A 19318-nucleotide genomic window follows, 5' to 3' on the forward strand; every position below is an offset into this window, starting at 1 on the left:
ATATCTTCGGACATTTTTGACTTATATTTTTCCCATAACTCTGTAGGAGCTGATGGAGAGCAAGTTGTTAAAATGATGCCAAACAATGCACGAATTTGACTTGCAGTTGACGTTTTGCACGCGTCATTGATGCAGTTATCCCAGTGTTGGTAATTCTCCAATAAATTCAGAGCTTGGCATGCACTACGGTAAGTGTCATGTATAGTACCGTTTACAGTTCTCAAATACTCAAAGGTTGTCGGACCGGGTACATTCACCAAAAGCAGGCGTAGAAAGAAGCATTCATGTTGATTGGGGTGAACGGTATAGAGTCTTCCTATCGTGGTATCTTTGAAGATGGTAGGTTGGCCGTCGACTTACTTACCCTGTTTTCGACGTTCAAATACTTTATTTTTAGTATTCCACGTGTAATACGAAGGCAGTTCAGTATACAACAGTTTTTTTGCAAAAGAATCATTTTTGCAAAGCGAAAAGAAACCGGTTAACTTTGTATCCGGTGGATTCAGGGCTCTTTGTTGCACGTTGGTTTCCGAGAAATAAACACGTTGACCATTCTGTAAATGTATCGCTAAGTGAACAACAGCTGGACTACGTTCATGTATCAGAAATGAAAGAATTCGCCAAACAGCTTCATTACTGCTTATGTATCTTCCAGCCTGATATTGTACGATTTCGTCGATATCTTTGATTTCGGACTGCAAGCCAAAAACTGCCATGTCACTGCCTTTGTTGACGTATTTACATATGTATTTGATTGCCTTTATGGAGTTACAGTATTCAACGTTTATGTGTGGATTAAATGTTTTTGATAATAATGGGGAATATGGAACAACCCACTGGTTATCTACTTCGATGGTGGTACTGTTACGCTTCTTTATTATTGCTGTTTTACCGCCATCTTCAGTAGATCTTCTTCTATATTGTGGGTAACCATCATTGCCAGTAATTGGGTTGGATACTAAAAGTCGAGGATATTGCTTTGTGCACCTTCCTTTAGCCATGAATGGTGAATTTTCGTTCAGTGCACGGCAAGGTCCATGTATCATATTTTTTACAATAATATCATGTAACCCCTTATCGACATTTTCATCAGGTATTTCAGCGAAAATCACATCATCAATTTCGTTCGAAGTAATCTTTTTTATGTAGCCAGATTAGTATATCATTTTTTATCGAATTGATGCCAGAATCAGTTTTATCACAAACGTTTTACCAGTACCTCATAATATCATGTAACCCCTTATCGACATTTTTATCAGGTATTTCAGCGGAAATCACATCATCAATTTCGTTCGAAGTAATTTTTTCATGTAGCCCGATTAGTATATGTGCGTGTGGCAAACCTCATTTTTGCCATTCCACTGAGTACATCCAGCATCGCACTGACCCAAACACTTCAAAATTTACTATGTAGTTTATCAGTGATTTCAACTTTTGCCGGAAGACACGGGCCGTAATGTCATGTCTATGAACCGCCGATTGTCCTTGAAGTAAAAGCTGCAGTATCTCGTCCCAAGATTGATTACATGTAAATGTAATAAATAAATCTGGACGACCATAGAGACGAACATACGCAATAGCATCTTGAGCATATTCATGCATATGACGGGGACTGCCAGCATATGACGAAGGTAAAATTGTTAATCTTCCAACGTTTGTGGTATTACCGTCATTTATAACTGCATCTCGCAAATGAATGTATTGTTCAGAGCGGAGCTTGGTCTGATTCAGGCGGATATATAGCAAACGTTCTGATTCAATTTTAGCATACATATCAACGACGAATTGGTGAAACAATTGACGGCATTTTAAAATATAATTTTCTTCATCGTGCCAAATCATTAGTCTATAGGAATAACAATGCATTGCACTGCATTTCTTATTCATTTCTTTGTTAGTGACTGGATCCATCAATTTAATATTAAAGTGATAGCCTCGGCTCCATCCCAAAAAATAATAGGATATTGTAGGGCATCGTAGCATCGATGAGTTTCAGCAATTCTTAACAAATGAGCGTTTCACTTATGAAGAATAATATCTCGAGGTAAAAACTGATCACCGACCATAACGATTGCCACTTCGTCGATAGTTGGAGCATTGTATCTTCGCACATGTTTGCCAGGAGGCGTTTTGTCAGTGGAAATAACAATTTTATGCGTATCAGTAGGCAACAAATCGATGGCTGTTTGAACAGACGCACTAAATTATTATTTTCGTGGAAAAGATGTTGCAATTGGGAAACGATTGCCCTTTCAACGTTGGGAGAAATTTCGCAACTTGCATTCAATTCAGAATTTCTATCACTGATGAAGTACAATTGTAAAAATTTTTGATTCTCGCCTGAGAATGGTAGAAGGGACCCTGCTCTATGATAATTTGCCCTTTTACTTTGAAAGTAGACATAAATTGATTTGGATTTTCGATTTGGGCTCCAAACGACGTCATTTGGAAACATGAGTTATACTCTCTGATTTGTGACAAAAAACGCTTAGATTCTGACGTAGGTCCAGTAAGGAAAGTCTTCAATGGCTCTGGTGGTGCAGCCAATAGAGGAAGTTTAACTTTTCCTGAGGTGCAACACATTCCCTTTGTTTCACCATTGCATTTCAAGGCCTTACAATAGGGACAAAGTTTAGACATTTTAAGTCCCTATTGAAAGGCCTTGAAATTCAATGGTGAAATAATGGGAATGTGTTGCGCCTCAGGAAAAGTTAAACTTCCTTTATTGGCTGCACCACCAGAGCCATTGAAGACTTTCCTTACTGGAACTACGTCAAAATCTAAGCGTTTTTGTCAAAAATCAGAAAATACAACTCATGTTTCCAAATGACGTCGTTTGGAGCCCAAATCGAAAATCCAGATCAATTTATGTCTACTTTCAAAGTAAAAGGGCAAATTTATCATAGAGCAGGGTCCCTTCTACCATTCTCAGGTGAGAATCATACATTTTTACAATTGCACTTCATCAGTGATAGAAATTCTGAATTGAATGCACGTTGCGAAATTTCTCCCAACGTTGAAAGGACAATCGTTTCCAATTGCAACATCTTTTCCACGAAAATAACAATTAGTGCGTCTATTCAAAACAGCCATCGATTTGATGCCTACTGATACGCATAAAATTGTTATTTCCGCTGACAAAACGCCTCCTGGCCAACATGTGCGTAGATACAATGCTCCAACTATCGACGAAGTGGCAATCGTTATGGTCGGTGATCAGTTTTTACCTCGAGATATTATTCTTCATAAGCGAAACGCTCAGTTGTTAAGAAAGCCCATTAAACTGATTTAAATAAAAAGTGCTACGATGCCCTACAATATCCTATCATTTTTTGGGATGGAGCCGACGGCTATCACTTTAATATTAAATTGATGAATCCAGCCACTAACAAAGAATTGAATAAGACATGCAGTGCAATGCATTATTATTCCTATAGACTAATGATTCGGCAGGATGAAGAAAATTATATTTTAAAATGCCGTGAATTGTTTCACCAATTTGTCGTTAATATGTATGCTAAAATTGAATCAGAACGTTTGCTATATATCCGCCTGAAGACCAAGCTCCGCTCTGAACAATACATTCATTTGCGAGATGCAGTTATAAATGACGGTAATACCACAAACGTTGGAAGATTAACAATTTACCTTCGTCATATGCTGGCAGTCCCCGTCATATGCATGAATATGCTCAAGAAGCTATTGCGTATGTTCGTCTCTATGGTCGTCCAGATTTATTTATTACATTTACATGTAATCAATCTTGGGACGAGATACTGCAGCTTTTACTTCAAGGACAATCGGCGGTTCATAGGCATGACATTACGGCCCGTGTCTTCCGGCAAAAGTTGAAATCACTGATAAACTACATAGTAGAACTTGAAGTGTGTGGGTCAGTGCGATGCTGGATGTACTCAGTGGAATGGCAAAAACGAGGTTTGACACACGCACATATAATAATCTGGCTACATAAAAAAATTACTTCGAACAAAATTGATGATGTGATTTCCGCTTAAATACCTGATAAAAATGTCGATAAGGGGTTACATGATATTATGAGGTACTGGTAAAACGTTTGTGATAAAACTGATTCTGGCATCAATTCGATCAAAAAATGATATAGCGTTGGCAATTGCGTCGTCCGGAATAGCCGCAACATTGCTGCCTGGTGGAAGAACTGCTCATTCCACTTTGAAATTGCCTCTGAATTTGCATTCTACACAAACTCCCACGTGTAATATTTCCAAATCATCTGGGATGGGTAAAGTATTGCAGCAATGCAAACTTATTATTTGGGATGAGTGCACAATGGCACACAAAAAATCGCTCGAGGCTCTGGATCAATGCTTGAAAGATTGAGAGGGAAGTCGAAACCCTTTGGCAGCACATTAATATTGCTTGCGGGAGATTTCAGGCAAACATTACCTATAATACCTAGATCAACTCCTGCAGACGAAATGAATGCTTGCCTGAAAAATTCTAATTTATGGGCACACGTAAAAATATTAAATTAACTACAAATATGCGTGTCCGATTGCAAAACGATGACTCTGGTCAAACATTTTCAGATCAATTGCTGGCAATTGGAAACGGAAAGCTCCCAGTAGACTCAATTTCAGGACGTATACAACTACCTGCTGATTTCTGTAATTTAGTGACGTCCAAAAATGAAATGATTGAAAAAGTATTTCCGAATAATAATCAACCCACCAACCCCCGCGTACCAATAATACTTTTAAGAAATATCAACCCACCAAAGCTTTGCAATGGCACCCGACTTGCCGTAAAAAAAACAATGGAAAACCTAATAGAGGCCACAATCTTGACAGGGCCTTTTGAGGGTGAGGCTGTTCTTATTCCTCGCATTCCCATGATTCCAACGGATCTGCCTTTTCAATTTAAAAGATTGCAATTCCCAATTCGATTAGCATTTGCAATCACCATTAACAAAGCTCAAGGTCAATCATTAGAAAAATGTGGTATAGATCTTAATACTGATTGTTTTTCCCATGGACAATTGTACGTTGCATGTTCGAGGGTCGGTAAACCTGACAATCTAATTATATGCAGCGACAATTCGACAGCGAAGAATGTTGTATATTCGCAAGTTTTACGCAGTTAATTTGTATTGTATCTATCTATCTATCTATCTATATAAAAACGAGTTGTGTGTATGCATGTTTGTTTGTTTGTAAAAAGAGCGTTTGCATATGACGTCATTATTAGTACATACGGCTTTGTATATGCACAGACAATGGGAAAGCCAAGAATGTTGTATATTCGCAATTTTTACGTAGTTTGAAACACATATATAAATCTATCTATATTCACAGGTGGGGCACAGGGACACAACTACAATGGCGCGTAACTAATATGGCGCGTAACGACTTACACGCGCGGGGGGGCTTGGGGGGGTGGTGCGAAGCGCCCCACCAACTAGGTGTTGCTAGTATATATATATAAGTATTGGTCCATCCCAATCTATTCAAAGCCTCCCTCTTACACCCTCCCAGGAAAATCCCTCTTCCTTTAAATCTGAAAGGAGAGAGGCCTTCAAAACATCAACAAGAACTATCTTCATTGAAGAAAGTGGTACTGGCGAAAGCACGATACAATTCATCTATTAAAAGAATCAAATAGTCAAATACCTTGTTGTAGCGTAGTGGATATGGCCGGTTCTCTTGATTGAGGGTTTCATGGTTCAATCCCGCGTGTCGCAAGGAACGTTTCGTCATATGTCGGTAATATAAAAATTTTGATGAACTTTTTTTAGTTTTGTAGCTTTTTCAATTTTTTTTAGGTTATTTTCTTTTTAGTTTTTTACCTTTTAATTTTTTTTCTTTTTTTGGTTTTTTTTCTTTAGGTTTTTCTTTTTTTAGTTTTTTCTTTTTTTACTTTTTTTTTGTTTTTTAGTTTTGTCTTTTTTTTAGTTTTTTAGCTTCTTTAGTTCTTTTTCTTTTTTAGTTTTTTACCTTTTTATTTTTATTTGTTACAAGATAGTGTAACAGACATACAGCTTATCTATATATCTATCTATACTTCAGGCACTTCCAGGTAAGCTAGGACGATGAAATTTGGCAGGCGTATCAGGGACCGAACCAGATTAAATTAGAAATAGTCGTTTTCCCGATTTGACCATCTGGGGGGAGTGGGGGGCCGTTTAATTCTGAAAAATTAGAAAAAATGAGGTATTTTTAACTTACGAATATATATAAAATAAGTTGTCTGTCTGTGGATCTGTGGATCAGGTGACGTCATGTTTCTGTGTCGGCTGACGTCATGAAATTAGTTGTATGGTGACGTCATGTTTCTGTGTCGGCTGACGTCATGAAATTAGTTGTCGTCATTTTTGCTTTGACGGTGACGTCATTCAAGTTATTTAAGACATATGTTCACGTAGAAATCTATTAATGTTTAAGTTTACAATGACTGATGAAGATGCTCAAAGAGTCTATGCCAAAAAACTTGCTGCTGATAGTTCCTCGGCACGCTTTCTTTTCTGACTTTCTCTATCAGCAGTAAGTTTTTTGGCATAGACTCTTTGAGCATCTTCATCAGTCATTGTAAATGACTTAATTTCAGAACTTAATTTCTGTGTTGACTGACGCCCCCACCAACTAGGTGTTATATATACAACAGCTAGTATATATAAAAAAGTTTCTGGGATGGAACCCTGGGCCCATTATTACCCAGCAGAGATCAGTCCACTGTGCTACCACACGTTATACGCATTGGTAGATCCATTTCATTCCTAATAATTTCAAATAAGATCACTGGGAAGGTTTAATTTTAATGTGAAAAGCGAGCGGAAGGTCGTATTTATTAATTTTTGATAACAATTTCTTACTATAAAATTCCAGGCCCTTGTTGAAAGAAATACGAAAAGATAGTATTTCGCAGATTGTATTAGCTTGCTCTTCGAAGAGAATCTTGGATATACTTCGACAAGCGAATCAAGTGGGATTAATATCTACATATCATTCTTATGTCTTGACTTCTTTGGTAAGTTTTCGTCCTTATAAAACTGACATTTGGCGGTGTTTCAGTGGTGACTAATTTCATTTTGGTGTAGTTTCAGTGGTGACTAGCAATTCAAGGCTCTGTTGTAATGTCACCGGCTGACAGCACTATTTGCGTGTTTTTCGTATGTGATTCGGTAAACCAGTCTGCGAAGTCTAAATTCGCCTTAAACGGGCAGCAGACAGAAATGGTTAAGAAGGAGAAACGAATAGACAGAAACTGAAAAAAAAAATTAGCAAAGAGAAGAAAAGAGGAGTAGATTAAAAATGTTAAAATTAAAACTGAACAAGTTGCAGTAATTTTAAAACACATATGAATTTGAACTGCGAAAAAACAAAATGAATTGTTTGGAGATGTAAGGAATTCTTAGGAAAAATCCCATAAATGTCAATATTTGAAGGCGGCTCTAGCGTCAAATGTCCTCCTTTGTTTAACCTGCATTGGTCATATTGCTTTAAAGTAAAGAATCCATGAGGCAGAATCATTGTATATTTGCATGTTACACATATTTGTGGGGATTTTTTTTTTGGCCAAGAACCGCTTTAAATGTCCAGATTCCTGGAATTTTCCCCACATTTTTCAATATTTTCTGTATAATTCGCCTGTTTTGGAAGTTGTCGTTTCATAATTTATGAAAATAATTTAATCATTTCACAATTTACGTAGATATTACATTATTAATTTCTTTTCCTAGCCTCGTTATTTTACTTCCTATGTACACTTCCTTGAAATCGAAATACTACAAGGCTTCATAATTTATCTAAGAGGAGCCCCGTGACGCTCCCACCCTCTTTGATTTCCATTTTCTATACACTTCTTTTTACACTCTCGCATTGCACTTCTTTCGTATTACACTTTCTCTCGTATTACACTTCACATTTTCGCTACACTTCTTTTGAACCGGACCAAGCAGGATTATTTGTTTTTATCCCGGATGTTTTCTCTTTCTTTTTGAAGATTAAATAATAAAAAAACAAGTGTTCTTAAATGAAAGTAAGGAGCAATATTAAAACTTAAAATGAACAGAAATTACTCCGTATATGAAAGGGGCTTTTCCTCTTCAACGCCTCGCTCTTTACGCTAAAATTTGACTCTTTCTCTTAACTCTACTTTTGAAAACAGTAAGAAGCTTTAGGATAAAGAGCGGGGCATTGAGGAGGAAAAGCCCCTTTCATATACGGAGTAATTTCTGTTCTTTTTCAGCTTTAATGTTGCTCCTTACTTTCATTTAAAAAAACTTGTTTTTTTATTTAATTTCTGGACGTTTTTGAATTAATGCATGTTTTGATCTTGGCTCTCCGCACATAAATAATTAAAACGAAATTTGCATATTAATTAATTGCAATTAATCGGAAGATTTTGAGAAAAAATGAGCGAGGGAGGAGGCCTAGTTGCCCTCCAATTTTTTGATTACTTAAAAAGGCAACTATAACTTTTAATTTTTTACTAACGTTTTCATTGGTAAAAAATATACGTAACTTACAAATTAACTTACGTAACGAACTTCTATATTCGTATGTTTTATTGCGTATATGAGGGGGTTCAACCCTCGTCGATACCTCGGTCTTTACACTAAAGCTTAAATGTTGTCCCAATTCCTTAAGAATGACCTCTGAATCACAAAGGCCGTAGAATAAATAGTTGAAATTACTAAAAATACGTTAGCGTAAAGAGTGAGGTATAACGAAGAGGTAAACCCCTCATATGCGTAATAATTTTTGTTCGTTTTAAGTTTTAATGCTGCTCCTTACTTTCCGGTTGAAAAAAACTTTTCATATTTATTTTTTCATTGTCTTTTTCAAATAATGCTAGAAAATCCTGCGCCCTCTTCATTGAAATTCTCTTCCCCCATGAGAAGTTCCTCCGTGGAAATCTCCTCCCACGTAACCCCCCCCTCAAATCTCCCCCTAAACCAAAAAAATCTCCCTGAAAACGTCTGTACAGTTCCCAGTAACCATTACTATATGTAAACACAGGTCAAAGTTTGTAACTTGCAGCCCCTCCAACGGGGACTGTGGGGGAGTAGGTAATCCCTAAAGACATAGTTATTAGGTTTTTCGACTACGGTGAAATAAATGGCTATCTCAGAATTTTGATCCGGTGACTTTTGGAGGGAAATGAGCGTGGGAGGGGGTCTAGGTGCCCTCCAATTTTTTTTAACTTAAAAGGGCGCTAAAACTTTTAATTTCCGTTAGAATGAGCCCTCTCACGACATTCAAGGACCACTAAGTCGATACGATCACCCCTGGGAAAAAACAACAAAAAAACAAATAAACACGCATCCGTGATCTGTCTTCTGGCAAAAATGCGGAATTCCGCATTTTTGTAGATAGGAGCTTGAAACTTCTACAATAAGGTTCTCTGACACGCTGAATCTGATGATGTGATTTCCGTTTAGATTATATGACTTTTAGGGGGAGTTTCCCCCTATTTTCTAAAATGAGACAAATTTTCTCAGGCTCGTAACTTTTGATGAGTATAACTGATCTTGATGAAACTTATATATTTAAAATCAGCATTAAAATGAGATTCTTTTGATGTAACTATTGGTATCAAAATTCCATTTTTTAGAGTTTTGGTTACTATTGAGTCGGGTCGCTCCTTACTACAGTTCGTTACCACGAACTGTTTGATCATGACCATAGATAGACTATATGTTTTTATCTCAACTGCTTTTGTCTGCTTCTGTTCTTTCGAAAGAAACAGAGTAAGTGACAATTTTTGTTTCATTGAAGACGGCTATTATCATTTTCATAATAAAGGGGTTTGCTTGTCAGTCTTGGTGAAGACTCCCTCATTTCCTGGAATTATTAAATAAATAAAAGTATTTTTATGTTACCGCAAGTAAGGAGCGACATTAAAACTTAAAATGAACCGGAATCGTATAGAGTAAGTGACAATTTTTGTTTCATTGAAGACGGCTATTATCATTTTCATAATAAAGGGGTTTGCTTGTCAGTCTTGGTGAAGACTCCCTCATTTCCTGGAATTATTAAATAAATAAAAGTATTTTTATGTTACCGCAAGTAAGGAGCGACATTAAAACTTAAAATGAACCGGAATCGTATATGAAAGGGGTTGTCCCCTTCTCAACCGCTCTTTACGCTAAAGTTTGACTCTTTGTCACAACTCTACTTTTTAAAGCAATTAAAAAACTTTAGCGTAAAAAGCGAGTTGTTGAGGAGGAGACAACCCCTTTCATCTACCGAATAATTTCTGTTCGTTTTAAGTTTTAATACCGCTCTTTACTTGCAGTTAAAAAAAAACTTTTTTTTGTTTAATTTCAGAACGTTTTTGAACTAATGCATGTTTTGCTTTTGGCTCACCGCAAATGAATAAATAAGACGAAATTTGCATATTATTATTATTTTTGATAAACGGTTTTCTCATAGTTTTGATCGGACGATTTTGATAAGAAAAAGAAGCGGGGGAGGAGGCCTAGTTAGCCCTCCAATTTTTTGTTATTTAAAAATGCAACCAGATTTTTTTTCTTTTTTTTACGAACGTTTTTGTTAGTAATAAACATACGTACCTTACGAATTAACTTACGTAACAAACTTCTATATTTGTGTTCTTTTATTACATATATGAGAGGATTCGTCCCCTCGTCAATACCTCGCTCTTTACCCTAAAGCTTGAATTTTGTCCCAAATTTTTAAGAATGACTCCTGAGTCACAGAAGCCGTAGAATAAATAGTCGAAACTACTAAAAATACTTTAGCGTAAAGAGCAAGGTATTGTGGAGGATACGAACCCCATTATATACATAATATTTTACGTTCGTTTTAAGTTTTAGTGCTTCTCATTACTTCCAGTTGAAAAAAAAATATTTAATTCCTCATTGTTTTTCTTAAATAACGCAACAAAATGAAAATTCTCGTCCCTCATGGAAAATTCCTCCATGGAAAAATCCTCGCGCGTAACCCCCTCTCCCCGACCCACCTCCGCCCCAACGCGAAAGTCCCCCTGAAAAACATCTGTACACTTCGTTCATAATAACCATTACTATGTGTAAACAATGGTCAAAGTTTGTAACTTGCAGCCCCTCCCCTGGGGACTGTGGGGGATTAAGTTGTCCCCAAAGACATAGTTATTAGGTTTTCAAATAAGCTGATCAGAATGGATATCTCAAAATTTTGATCCAGTGACTTTGGATAAAAAATTTGCGTGGGAGGGGGCCTAGTTGCCCCCCAATTTTTTGATCACTTAAAAAGGACACTAGAACTTTTAATTTCCGTTAAAATGGGCCCTCTCGCGACATTCTAGGACCACTGGGTCGGTACGATCACCCCTGGGGAAAAAAACACAAACAAACAAATAAACACGTATTCGTGATCTGTCTTCTGGCAAAAAATACAAAATTCCACAATTCCATCATTAGGGGGTGTTTTTCCCTATTTTCTAAAATAAGGCAAATTTTCTCAGGCTCATAACTTTTGATTGGTAAGAGTAAACTTGATGAAACTTATATATTGAAAATCAGCATTAAAATGTGATTCTTTTGATGTAACTATTGGTATCAAAATCCCTTTTTTTTAGAGTTTCGACTACTATTGAGCCGGGTCGCTCCTTACTACAGTTCGTTACCACGAACTGTTTGATTTAGTTAGTATGTAGTTGTTTTAGGTTAGAAACGAGTTTTTTAATTAATCTGCCCCCCCCCCCATTTTTCCCAGAATCCAACCTTAAAATTATTCCTAATTAGAAAATCATTTTTGTAACCTATATAAATGTGCATGCTATTACGTCATCTATTACAATTTTATTTACTTTCGTGGGGTGCTGAAAATATTAAGCTTTCTTTCGGATTTAAGCTACCTTCAAATTTCTTAGGTGTTTCAATTAACAAGCTGGTTCTCTGATTCTGGCTAACAACCGACCACCATTCTTACAAGGGCCAAAGGTTTGAATTTTTGTTCAAATTTACTTTGATAATTTGCTCTTTTAGGATTTGCAAACGGTTGATTTAGCTGAATTTCGTGACAGTGGAGTTAACATAACAGGATACAGTATTATAGATCCCACTAAATCTGAAGTTGCCAACGCCGTATCAGATTGGGTCTTTGGAGAGCTGAGATACGGTCGAGCTTTAGACCTAACAGAAAAAAAGCTAACTGTAAGTAATGTAACTTTTACTTGAATTCTCTGAACCGGTAAAAACCAATTTCCTATGGCTGCTACTATAATCAAACTCAAATTTTCATGTTGAGTGGGTGAAAAGGAGAATTGGAATATGCTGGCGATAAAAACTGGCGGATCCAGGGGCCTGGGGCCCCCCAAGATTTTTTCTTGTGCCCTCATTCTTTGTTTTTTTCTGTTTTTCACAATTTTTTAAAATAAATTTGTCGATTAGGTCAGTTATTGGCGGCCTTGTCATACATCCCCTCCCCCCAAGATTTTCCTTGTTGGCACTGTTGTCACATTGCCCCCCCCCCCTCTAAGATCTTGCTCTAGATCAGCCCCTGGCGGTAATTGTGGGGAAGATACGGTACGTGCAAAAAGTAGAAGGTGAAAGCTGAGAAATGAAAGGTGTGAATAGACTTTGCTTTAGTTTTTCACGTAGCAGATTATACAGGCAAAAATTCGTGGGAAATTTGGTTTCAGATATTTTAGTGTAATTAAAATGAAGGTTTATGATTTGTGAGAAGACGCTACACTTAATTTGTCTCGCTTATAGTTAAAAACGGAAAGTCTTTTTTTTTTTCTTTTAAAAGTGCGTGATAATTTGTTTCCATATAGGTAGTTGTATCAAACCCGTGGCTGTGAAATATGGCTGTGAAATGTGGGAGGGATGCTATTTGAGTAAAAATTTGAAGGAGTGTCAGTTGAACAGGTATATTGAGATTTGAAGCTATTTCTTAGTGACAGTCCAAAACTGAAAAATTGAAGGACTAAAATCGAAAACATGAAATTTCAAGATGGTTATTTTAGATCAACATCTTCAAAAATATTGTTTTTAATATTTTTTTTTCTAACTCATTAAATCCTATCAGGGGAGAAGCCAGGAGTATATATCCTTGCTTCGTTTTTTTTAAGGTGACTCTTAATCAACGTAAATAAGAAAAAATTCTACTATTAACAACCCATCACAGGACTAAACCATCTTATCCCAGCTGTTCCCACTACCTACCCCAGATGTCCTACCCCACCCTACCCCAGATGTTCAGAGCTTCACCCTTTGCTCCTTCGATAATTTTTTCACTTCCTTGAACACTTAAGGATATCCTGCTCTTGTTGCCCCACTTGGATCTATCGTCCTTCATAAGTACAACCTGATCTAACCATTTTGAATTTTCTTCTTTGGCCATAGACATTGGAATCGTACCACATTTTAGCACTGCTTATTGTTTGATTTACTGTCGCTCAAGCGAGTACCTTAAACTGTCCCCAGACAATTCCCCTGTAAAAGATTTAGGAGAACTATACCAAATTTTCAGAGCAGCCATGTTTCCTTGCCATTTTTGATAACTTTCACCGCTTTAGCTTCTGATGGCCTAGTCTTAGAACTTCTTCTGAATAATGCTCCTAGAACTAGAACTCCTAAGACCTGTCTTCCTATACGTGCCTTCGCCATTTTACCTCTTCACCTTAGTCACCCTTTTTCTAAATAATACTATCTATACTACTGAATGTACCCCCTCAGTCAATTTCCTTAATATCTAAAATCCCCTCTTTATTCGTGTATTTATTCCTAATTTTAACAACTTTGTCTCCTTGACATTAATTTCCAAACTTATTCTCTAGTCATGGACTCTCAAAAACTCCAAGGATTCTTTAGTTTTGCAAAGACTTTCACATGAACACTCAACTAATCTGCTGAATCCGGCCTAACAATTGGTTGCATAACTGTTTAATATCCTACTTTTTCACTTCTGTTATTATGTTCCTTAAGACAAAAACTAATCAAAACTCTGTAACACACAATCTTTCAAAAATTCTTGACGTCACTTCCTACATTTTCTGTAGTAATACTATGTTTGTATACACTACCATTGAACTTTAGCATACCTCTTACGGCTTCTACCATGGACAAGTAACCTTATTGTGACAAGTCGGTATGGGATTATCGACCCTAATGAAGCGATAATAGCCCAGATCGCCAGATATAACTCTAATATTGTTACTCATCCTTGGGCAATTATTTTGAGGCAATAGGTTTTATTTTTTGTAGTTAGATATCCATTTGCTCTTTATTTTTCTTGTGTTTGTATATTCTTTTGTAGCTTGATTTTCGCTTTTTATCTTATACTCCATCTGTTTCTTTTAATGGGAAATAAATATATACATACATACATACTTTAGTTTTATGTCTGATGAACATTATTCTGCTCAAAGCTATACTGAATTTTCCTATCTGAAAAATTAAATACGAGCTCGTAGTCATTAAATCAAAAGGCTTAAGGACTCTGATAATTCTGACACTTTTTTTTATTACCTTAAGCAATAAAACATAGTCAATGCGTCTATTCTAAGGTTCTGGCATCCTACTGAAATCAAATCCATTCCTCCGTAATTACTGCATTCACTCCTATCTGATATTTTACTGTTTAGTTTTTTCTTCAAGGTGTTCGGCATTTCGTCTTTAGCCTTTGTTTTATATCTCCATGTGGTGTCCATTATTTGCCAAACTTAAAGCCTCTTCACTTGTAATCCTAAGTGCTTATCTAGGTTTCCTCTCTTAACTGTCCCCTCCTACTTCACAAACCATTTTTCCAGACCAATTTCGTTGAACTCCCCAACTATCCAATTCTAAACTCTCTAATGTCTTATCCAACTCTCCTACTCAAATACCTCCCATTTTAAATAAGAAAAAATGCTCCAAATTTAAATATATTCAAAGCTTTTTCGATCACAACATCGAAAATGAGCTTGGGGGAAAATCCCTCAGGAATGAGACATACACAGCAATCCATTTTGGGACTGACGTTTTAGGAAGAGAAACTCACTGATTTAGAATATTTAACCAGCCCACATGCATTGAAATGAGCAGATAGTTAAAGAAAAAAGGAAGTAATCAAACAGTTCGTGGTAACGAACTGTAGTAAGGAGCGACCCGGCTCAATAGTAACCGAAACTCTAAAAAATGGAATTTTGATACCAATCGTTGCATCAAAAGCATCGCATTTTAATGCTGATTTTTAATATATAAGTTTAATCAAGATCAGTTATACCCATCTAAAGTTACGAGCCTGAGAAAATTTGCCTCATTTTAGAAAATAGGGGGAAACACCCCCTAAAAGTCATAGAATCTTAACGAAAATCACACCATCAGATTCAGCGTATCAGAGAACCCTATTCTAGAAGTTTCAAGCTCCTATCTACAAAAATGTAGAATTTTGTATTTTTTGCCAGAAGGCAGATCACGGATGCGTGTTTATTTGTTTTTATTTGTTTTTTTCCAGGGGTGATCGTATCGACCCAGTCGTTCTAGAATGTCGCGATAGGGCTCATTCTAACGGAAATGAAAAGTTCTAGTGCCCTTTTAAGTGACCAAAAAAATTGGAGGGCACCTAGGCCCCCTCCCACGCTAATCATTTTCCCAAAGTCAACGGATCAAAATTCTGAGATAATCATTTTATTCAGCGTAGTCGAAAAACCTTATAACTATGTCTTTGGGGACAACTTACTCCCCCGCAGTCCCCGTGGGAGGGGCTACAAGTTACAAACTTTGACCAGTCCTGAAATATAGTAATGGTTATTGGGAAGTGTACAGACGTTTTCAGGGGGATTTTTTGGTTGGGGGAGGGTTTGAGAAGAGGGGGATATGTTGGGGGAACTTTCCACCGAGGAATTTGTCATGGGGGACGAAAATTTCCATGAAGGGAGCACAGGATTTTCTAGTATTATTTAAAAAAAAACAATGAAAAAATAAATATGAAGAAGTTTTTTCAACTGGAAGTAAGGAGCAGCATTAAAACTTAAAACGAACAGAAATTATTACGTATATGAGGGGCTAACCTCCTCCTAATACATCGCTCTTTATGCTAAAGTATTTTTAGTAATTTCAACTATTTATTCTACGGCTTTTGTGATTCAGGGGTCATTCTTAATGAATTGAGACAAAATAAAAAAAAAACATGAGAATACAAAAGTTCGTTACGTAAGCTAATATATAAGTTAACGTATTTCTTTTGCTAATAAAAACGTTCGCAAAAAATTAAAAGTTCTAGTTGCCTTTTTAAGTAACCAAAAAGTCGGAGGGTAACTAGGCTTCCTCCCCTGCTCCTTTTTTTCTCAAAATCATTCGATCAAAACTATGAGAAAGCCATTTATCCAAAAAAATAAATATGCAAATTTTGTTTTAATTATTTCTCTGCGGAAAGCCAAAGTCAAACATGCATTGATTCAAAAATGTTCAGAAATTAAATAAAAAAACAAGTTTTTTAACTGAAAGTAAGGAGCGACATTAAAACTTAAAACGAACAGAAATTACTTCGTATATGAAAGGGGCTGCTTCCTCATCAACGCCCCGCTCTTTACGCTAAAGTTTGACTTTTTCTCTCAACTCTGCTTTTTAGAACAGTAAAAAACTTTAGGGTAAAGAGCGGGGCGTTGATGAAGAAGCAGCCCCTTTCATATACGAAGTAATTTCTGTTCGTTTTAAGTTTTAATGTCGCTCCTTACTTTCAGCTAAAAAACTTGTTTTTTTTATTTAATTAAAAAAAAGAATAGGCAATCTGGATATAGTGCTTACAAAGAAAATACTGATATACAAAAAAATGAATATATACTGTATTGGACAATTGTAAGGCTAGAAAAAAATCAGTTTATAGATACTTTAATCGTGCTTAAGCTTAAAATGCTCCAGTCATTGCGTGATAAAGTAAAGATTTCTTATACCCCTTCGAAAGTTGGGAGAGTTACACAAAGTTAAGATAGGTCCATTACTTGGATTCCTCAGGCAATCATATTATAACTGAAATGGCAATTGACAGATGGTGTGGGTAACTTTTCTCTGTAGGTCCATGTTGATTAATGCTATTTGCAAGGTTTAATTCTATTTGCAAGGTCAGCTTCGTAGAATTTTACTTAATGGTGTTGGAGCCCTTTGTCCTAGAAAACTGTCTAAAACTAAAATGCGAAAAGTATAATAATTTGTAAGTAGTAGATAGATTTCTGTTCTAGAAAGGAAAGTCTATGGGCTGATCTTTCACTCTCTCCTGTCAGTACTTTTTCCTAGAGCATTTGAATTTTGTATGCTTTCTTTTTTGTGCAGCTATGTTAAGCGTATGTATTTAAATATATCAAAAAGTAAATAAATTTCAATTATTGTTAAATTTTTTAAAGACTAAAATATGCTATTAGTATTTCCTCAGATTAAAAAATCTTACATCTTGTCAAATATTTCTTGATTTAGTTATAATTCAGGGTTGAAGTAGATTTGAAATAGAAGCCTTAATTTAATTTTAGGTATCTGCAGCATTGATTTACGATGCAGTACTTCTGTTTTCTAAAGCTTTACATGATTTGGACCGCAGTCAAGATATATCTGTCCGACCTATGAATTGCAATAGTCCAGATCAAACAACATATGGCTCAGCCCTTGTCAGCTACATGAAACTGGTAAGCCCCGTCTAATTTGAATATAAAACCAAGTAGGTTCTATTCTATACTTTGTATACTTGATTATAAATTATTGGTATGTTTGTATATGAATGTTTCATGTTGACCGCAACTGTGACAATCTACTTTGGCCTGTCATGAGAATGAAAGATTATAAGCTATATAGCCATAAATATTATATTTGTTGCAATCTAGTGTCTACGAGTATCTGTATGCTATACAATTTTGCATACAATTTTACAAATTATGTTGACTAGTTAAAAATTAGGAAATGCAAGGAAGAAATTATTGCTACAAACTGCATTATTTCAACGTTAACGCCAATGTAAAGCTTTTATCAAGGCTGGAGCTATATATAAAAAAATTAAAAAAAAATGGACGACTTCATCAAAAGATGAACACGATTAGAAACTGAATAAGATCTCTAAAAAATTTTAGCAATGAATTGTAAGCATATTTGACAACCCATTTGTTCAGTTCATGTTCAGTTCTGCGATCAAGGTGATCTTTTGTTAATTCAAATTCTAAATTTTTTGTGCTACATGGATGTTTCTCTGGAGTTCTGTTTCCTTAATTGTTTTCTGCTTAGCTATGTTGACCTCAGGCGGCTTGGTGCTGAAGTTAGTTGTTAGTAGTAGTAGTAGGACTCTTCAGGAAATAGTATGGTGTGACTTCTAATAGTTAGAAATACATCCTGCCATAGAGCTAGTCCCAAAAACTGACTTGGTCGTAAATGCCCTTAGGATAACAAATCCGAGTATTATATTCAAACCAGCAATCATCTTAGTTTAGCCACAATTTTGTGCTAGTCGCGATATTTATTCTAAATGGGTTTTCTCAAACTCCTTGACCTATCTAGATCGGTTTTTAGGCCAGAAAATCCCAGGTTGCCAATAAAAAAAATGGAACCATTTCTAGAAAAAAGTTATAAATACATAAATAAATACACAATTATTGCTCGTTAACACAGCACTCGTACGGGATTCTGATTATTGGATGATTTTCTGGGCTTGGTTTGTTTTGATGGGCGTTTTCGGGCTGAAAAACCTCTTCCTAGCTAATTTATCTACTATGGGCTGCCTCGCCGTAGTAGCATAATATTTGTAGGCATGAATATATAATGAGTCGGAGGTAATAGGCTTGGGACTGTCTGTGCAGGATTTCGACTCTTGTTGATAGAAGAGCATCGCCAAGTGCTGAAAACCATGTTGTGACCAAGATGGGCCCAGGATTGCACAAAGCCTCCAACCTACTGGAGGTCCCAGGGACTTCTTGCTGTCCGGTTCTAAGCCGGCTTAAGCGCTTCGGTGTAGACTTGAGAAGATATGTTGGTCCCCATCCTGCACTGGTATCCGGGATCACTGCTTTTCTTGAGGCCAAAATAATTTCAAAGATTTAAAGAACATGAAAATTGGAACTTGGAATGTTACGACGTTAAAAAATGACTATCGCATCGACATTTCTACTGACGAATTCAGACAGTTTGAACTGGATTTATTAGGAGTTACAGAAACTCATATCCCAGGGGTAGGAAGCATGAAATTAGGTGACATAGAATTTGTTTACTCAGGAAGGAAGGATGGGGTACGTAGACAGGGAGTAGGGCTCATGATGAATAAGGAAGCTGCTAAGTCTTGTTTTGGCTGGGAAGGTATTAATAATAAAATACTAATTGCTCATTTTATGACTAAAAAGTTTAGGGTATCAGTTATAGTAGTATATGCCCCCATTGAAC

General features: G+C 36.3%; 1 protein-coding gene and 1 long non-coding RNA gene across 4 annotated transcripts in view; one reads left to right on the forward strand and one right to left on the reverse strand.

The window, feature by feature from the left end:
- The window catches only part of LOC136042526 (glutamate receptor ionotropic, kainate 2-like), a 90581-nt gene that overhangs the window by 13529 nt on the left and 57734 nt on the right, over nucleotides 1-19318 (forward strand). For all 3 annotated transcript variants that reach the window (XM_065727491.1, XM_065727498.1, XM_065727505.1), the window contains exons 5-7: nucleotides 6861-7002; nucleotides 11969-12136; nucleotides 17431-17583. In XM_065727491.1, coding sequence (XP_065583563.1) covers nucleotides 6861-7002; nucleotides 11969-12136; nucleotides 17431-17583 — 463 coding nt within the window. The remainder of the gene's footprint in view (nucleotides 1-6860; nucleotides 7003-11968; nucleotides 12137-17430; nucleotides 17584-19318) is intronic.
- Nucleotides 1-19318, reverse strand: part of LOC136042605 (uncharacterized) — a 64621-nt gene that overhangs the window by 9726 nt on the left and 35577 nt on the right. The window lies entirely within an intron of this gene.

The sequence above is a fragment of the Artemia franciscana genome, chromosome 2 (assembly GCF_032884065.1).
Source record: "Artemia franciscana chromosome 2, ASM3288406v1, whole genome shotgun sequence".
In the NCBI taxonomy this organism is placed as follows: domain Eukaryota; kingdom Metazoa; phylum Arthropoda; class Branchiopoda; order Anostraca; family Artemiidae; genus Artemia; species Artemia franciscana.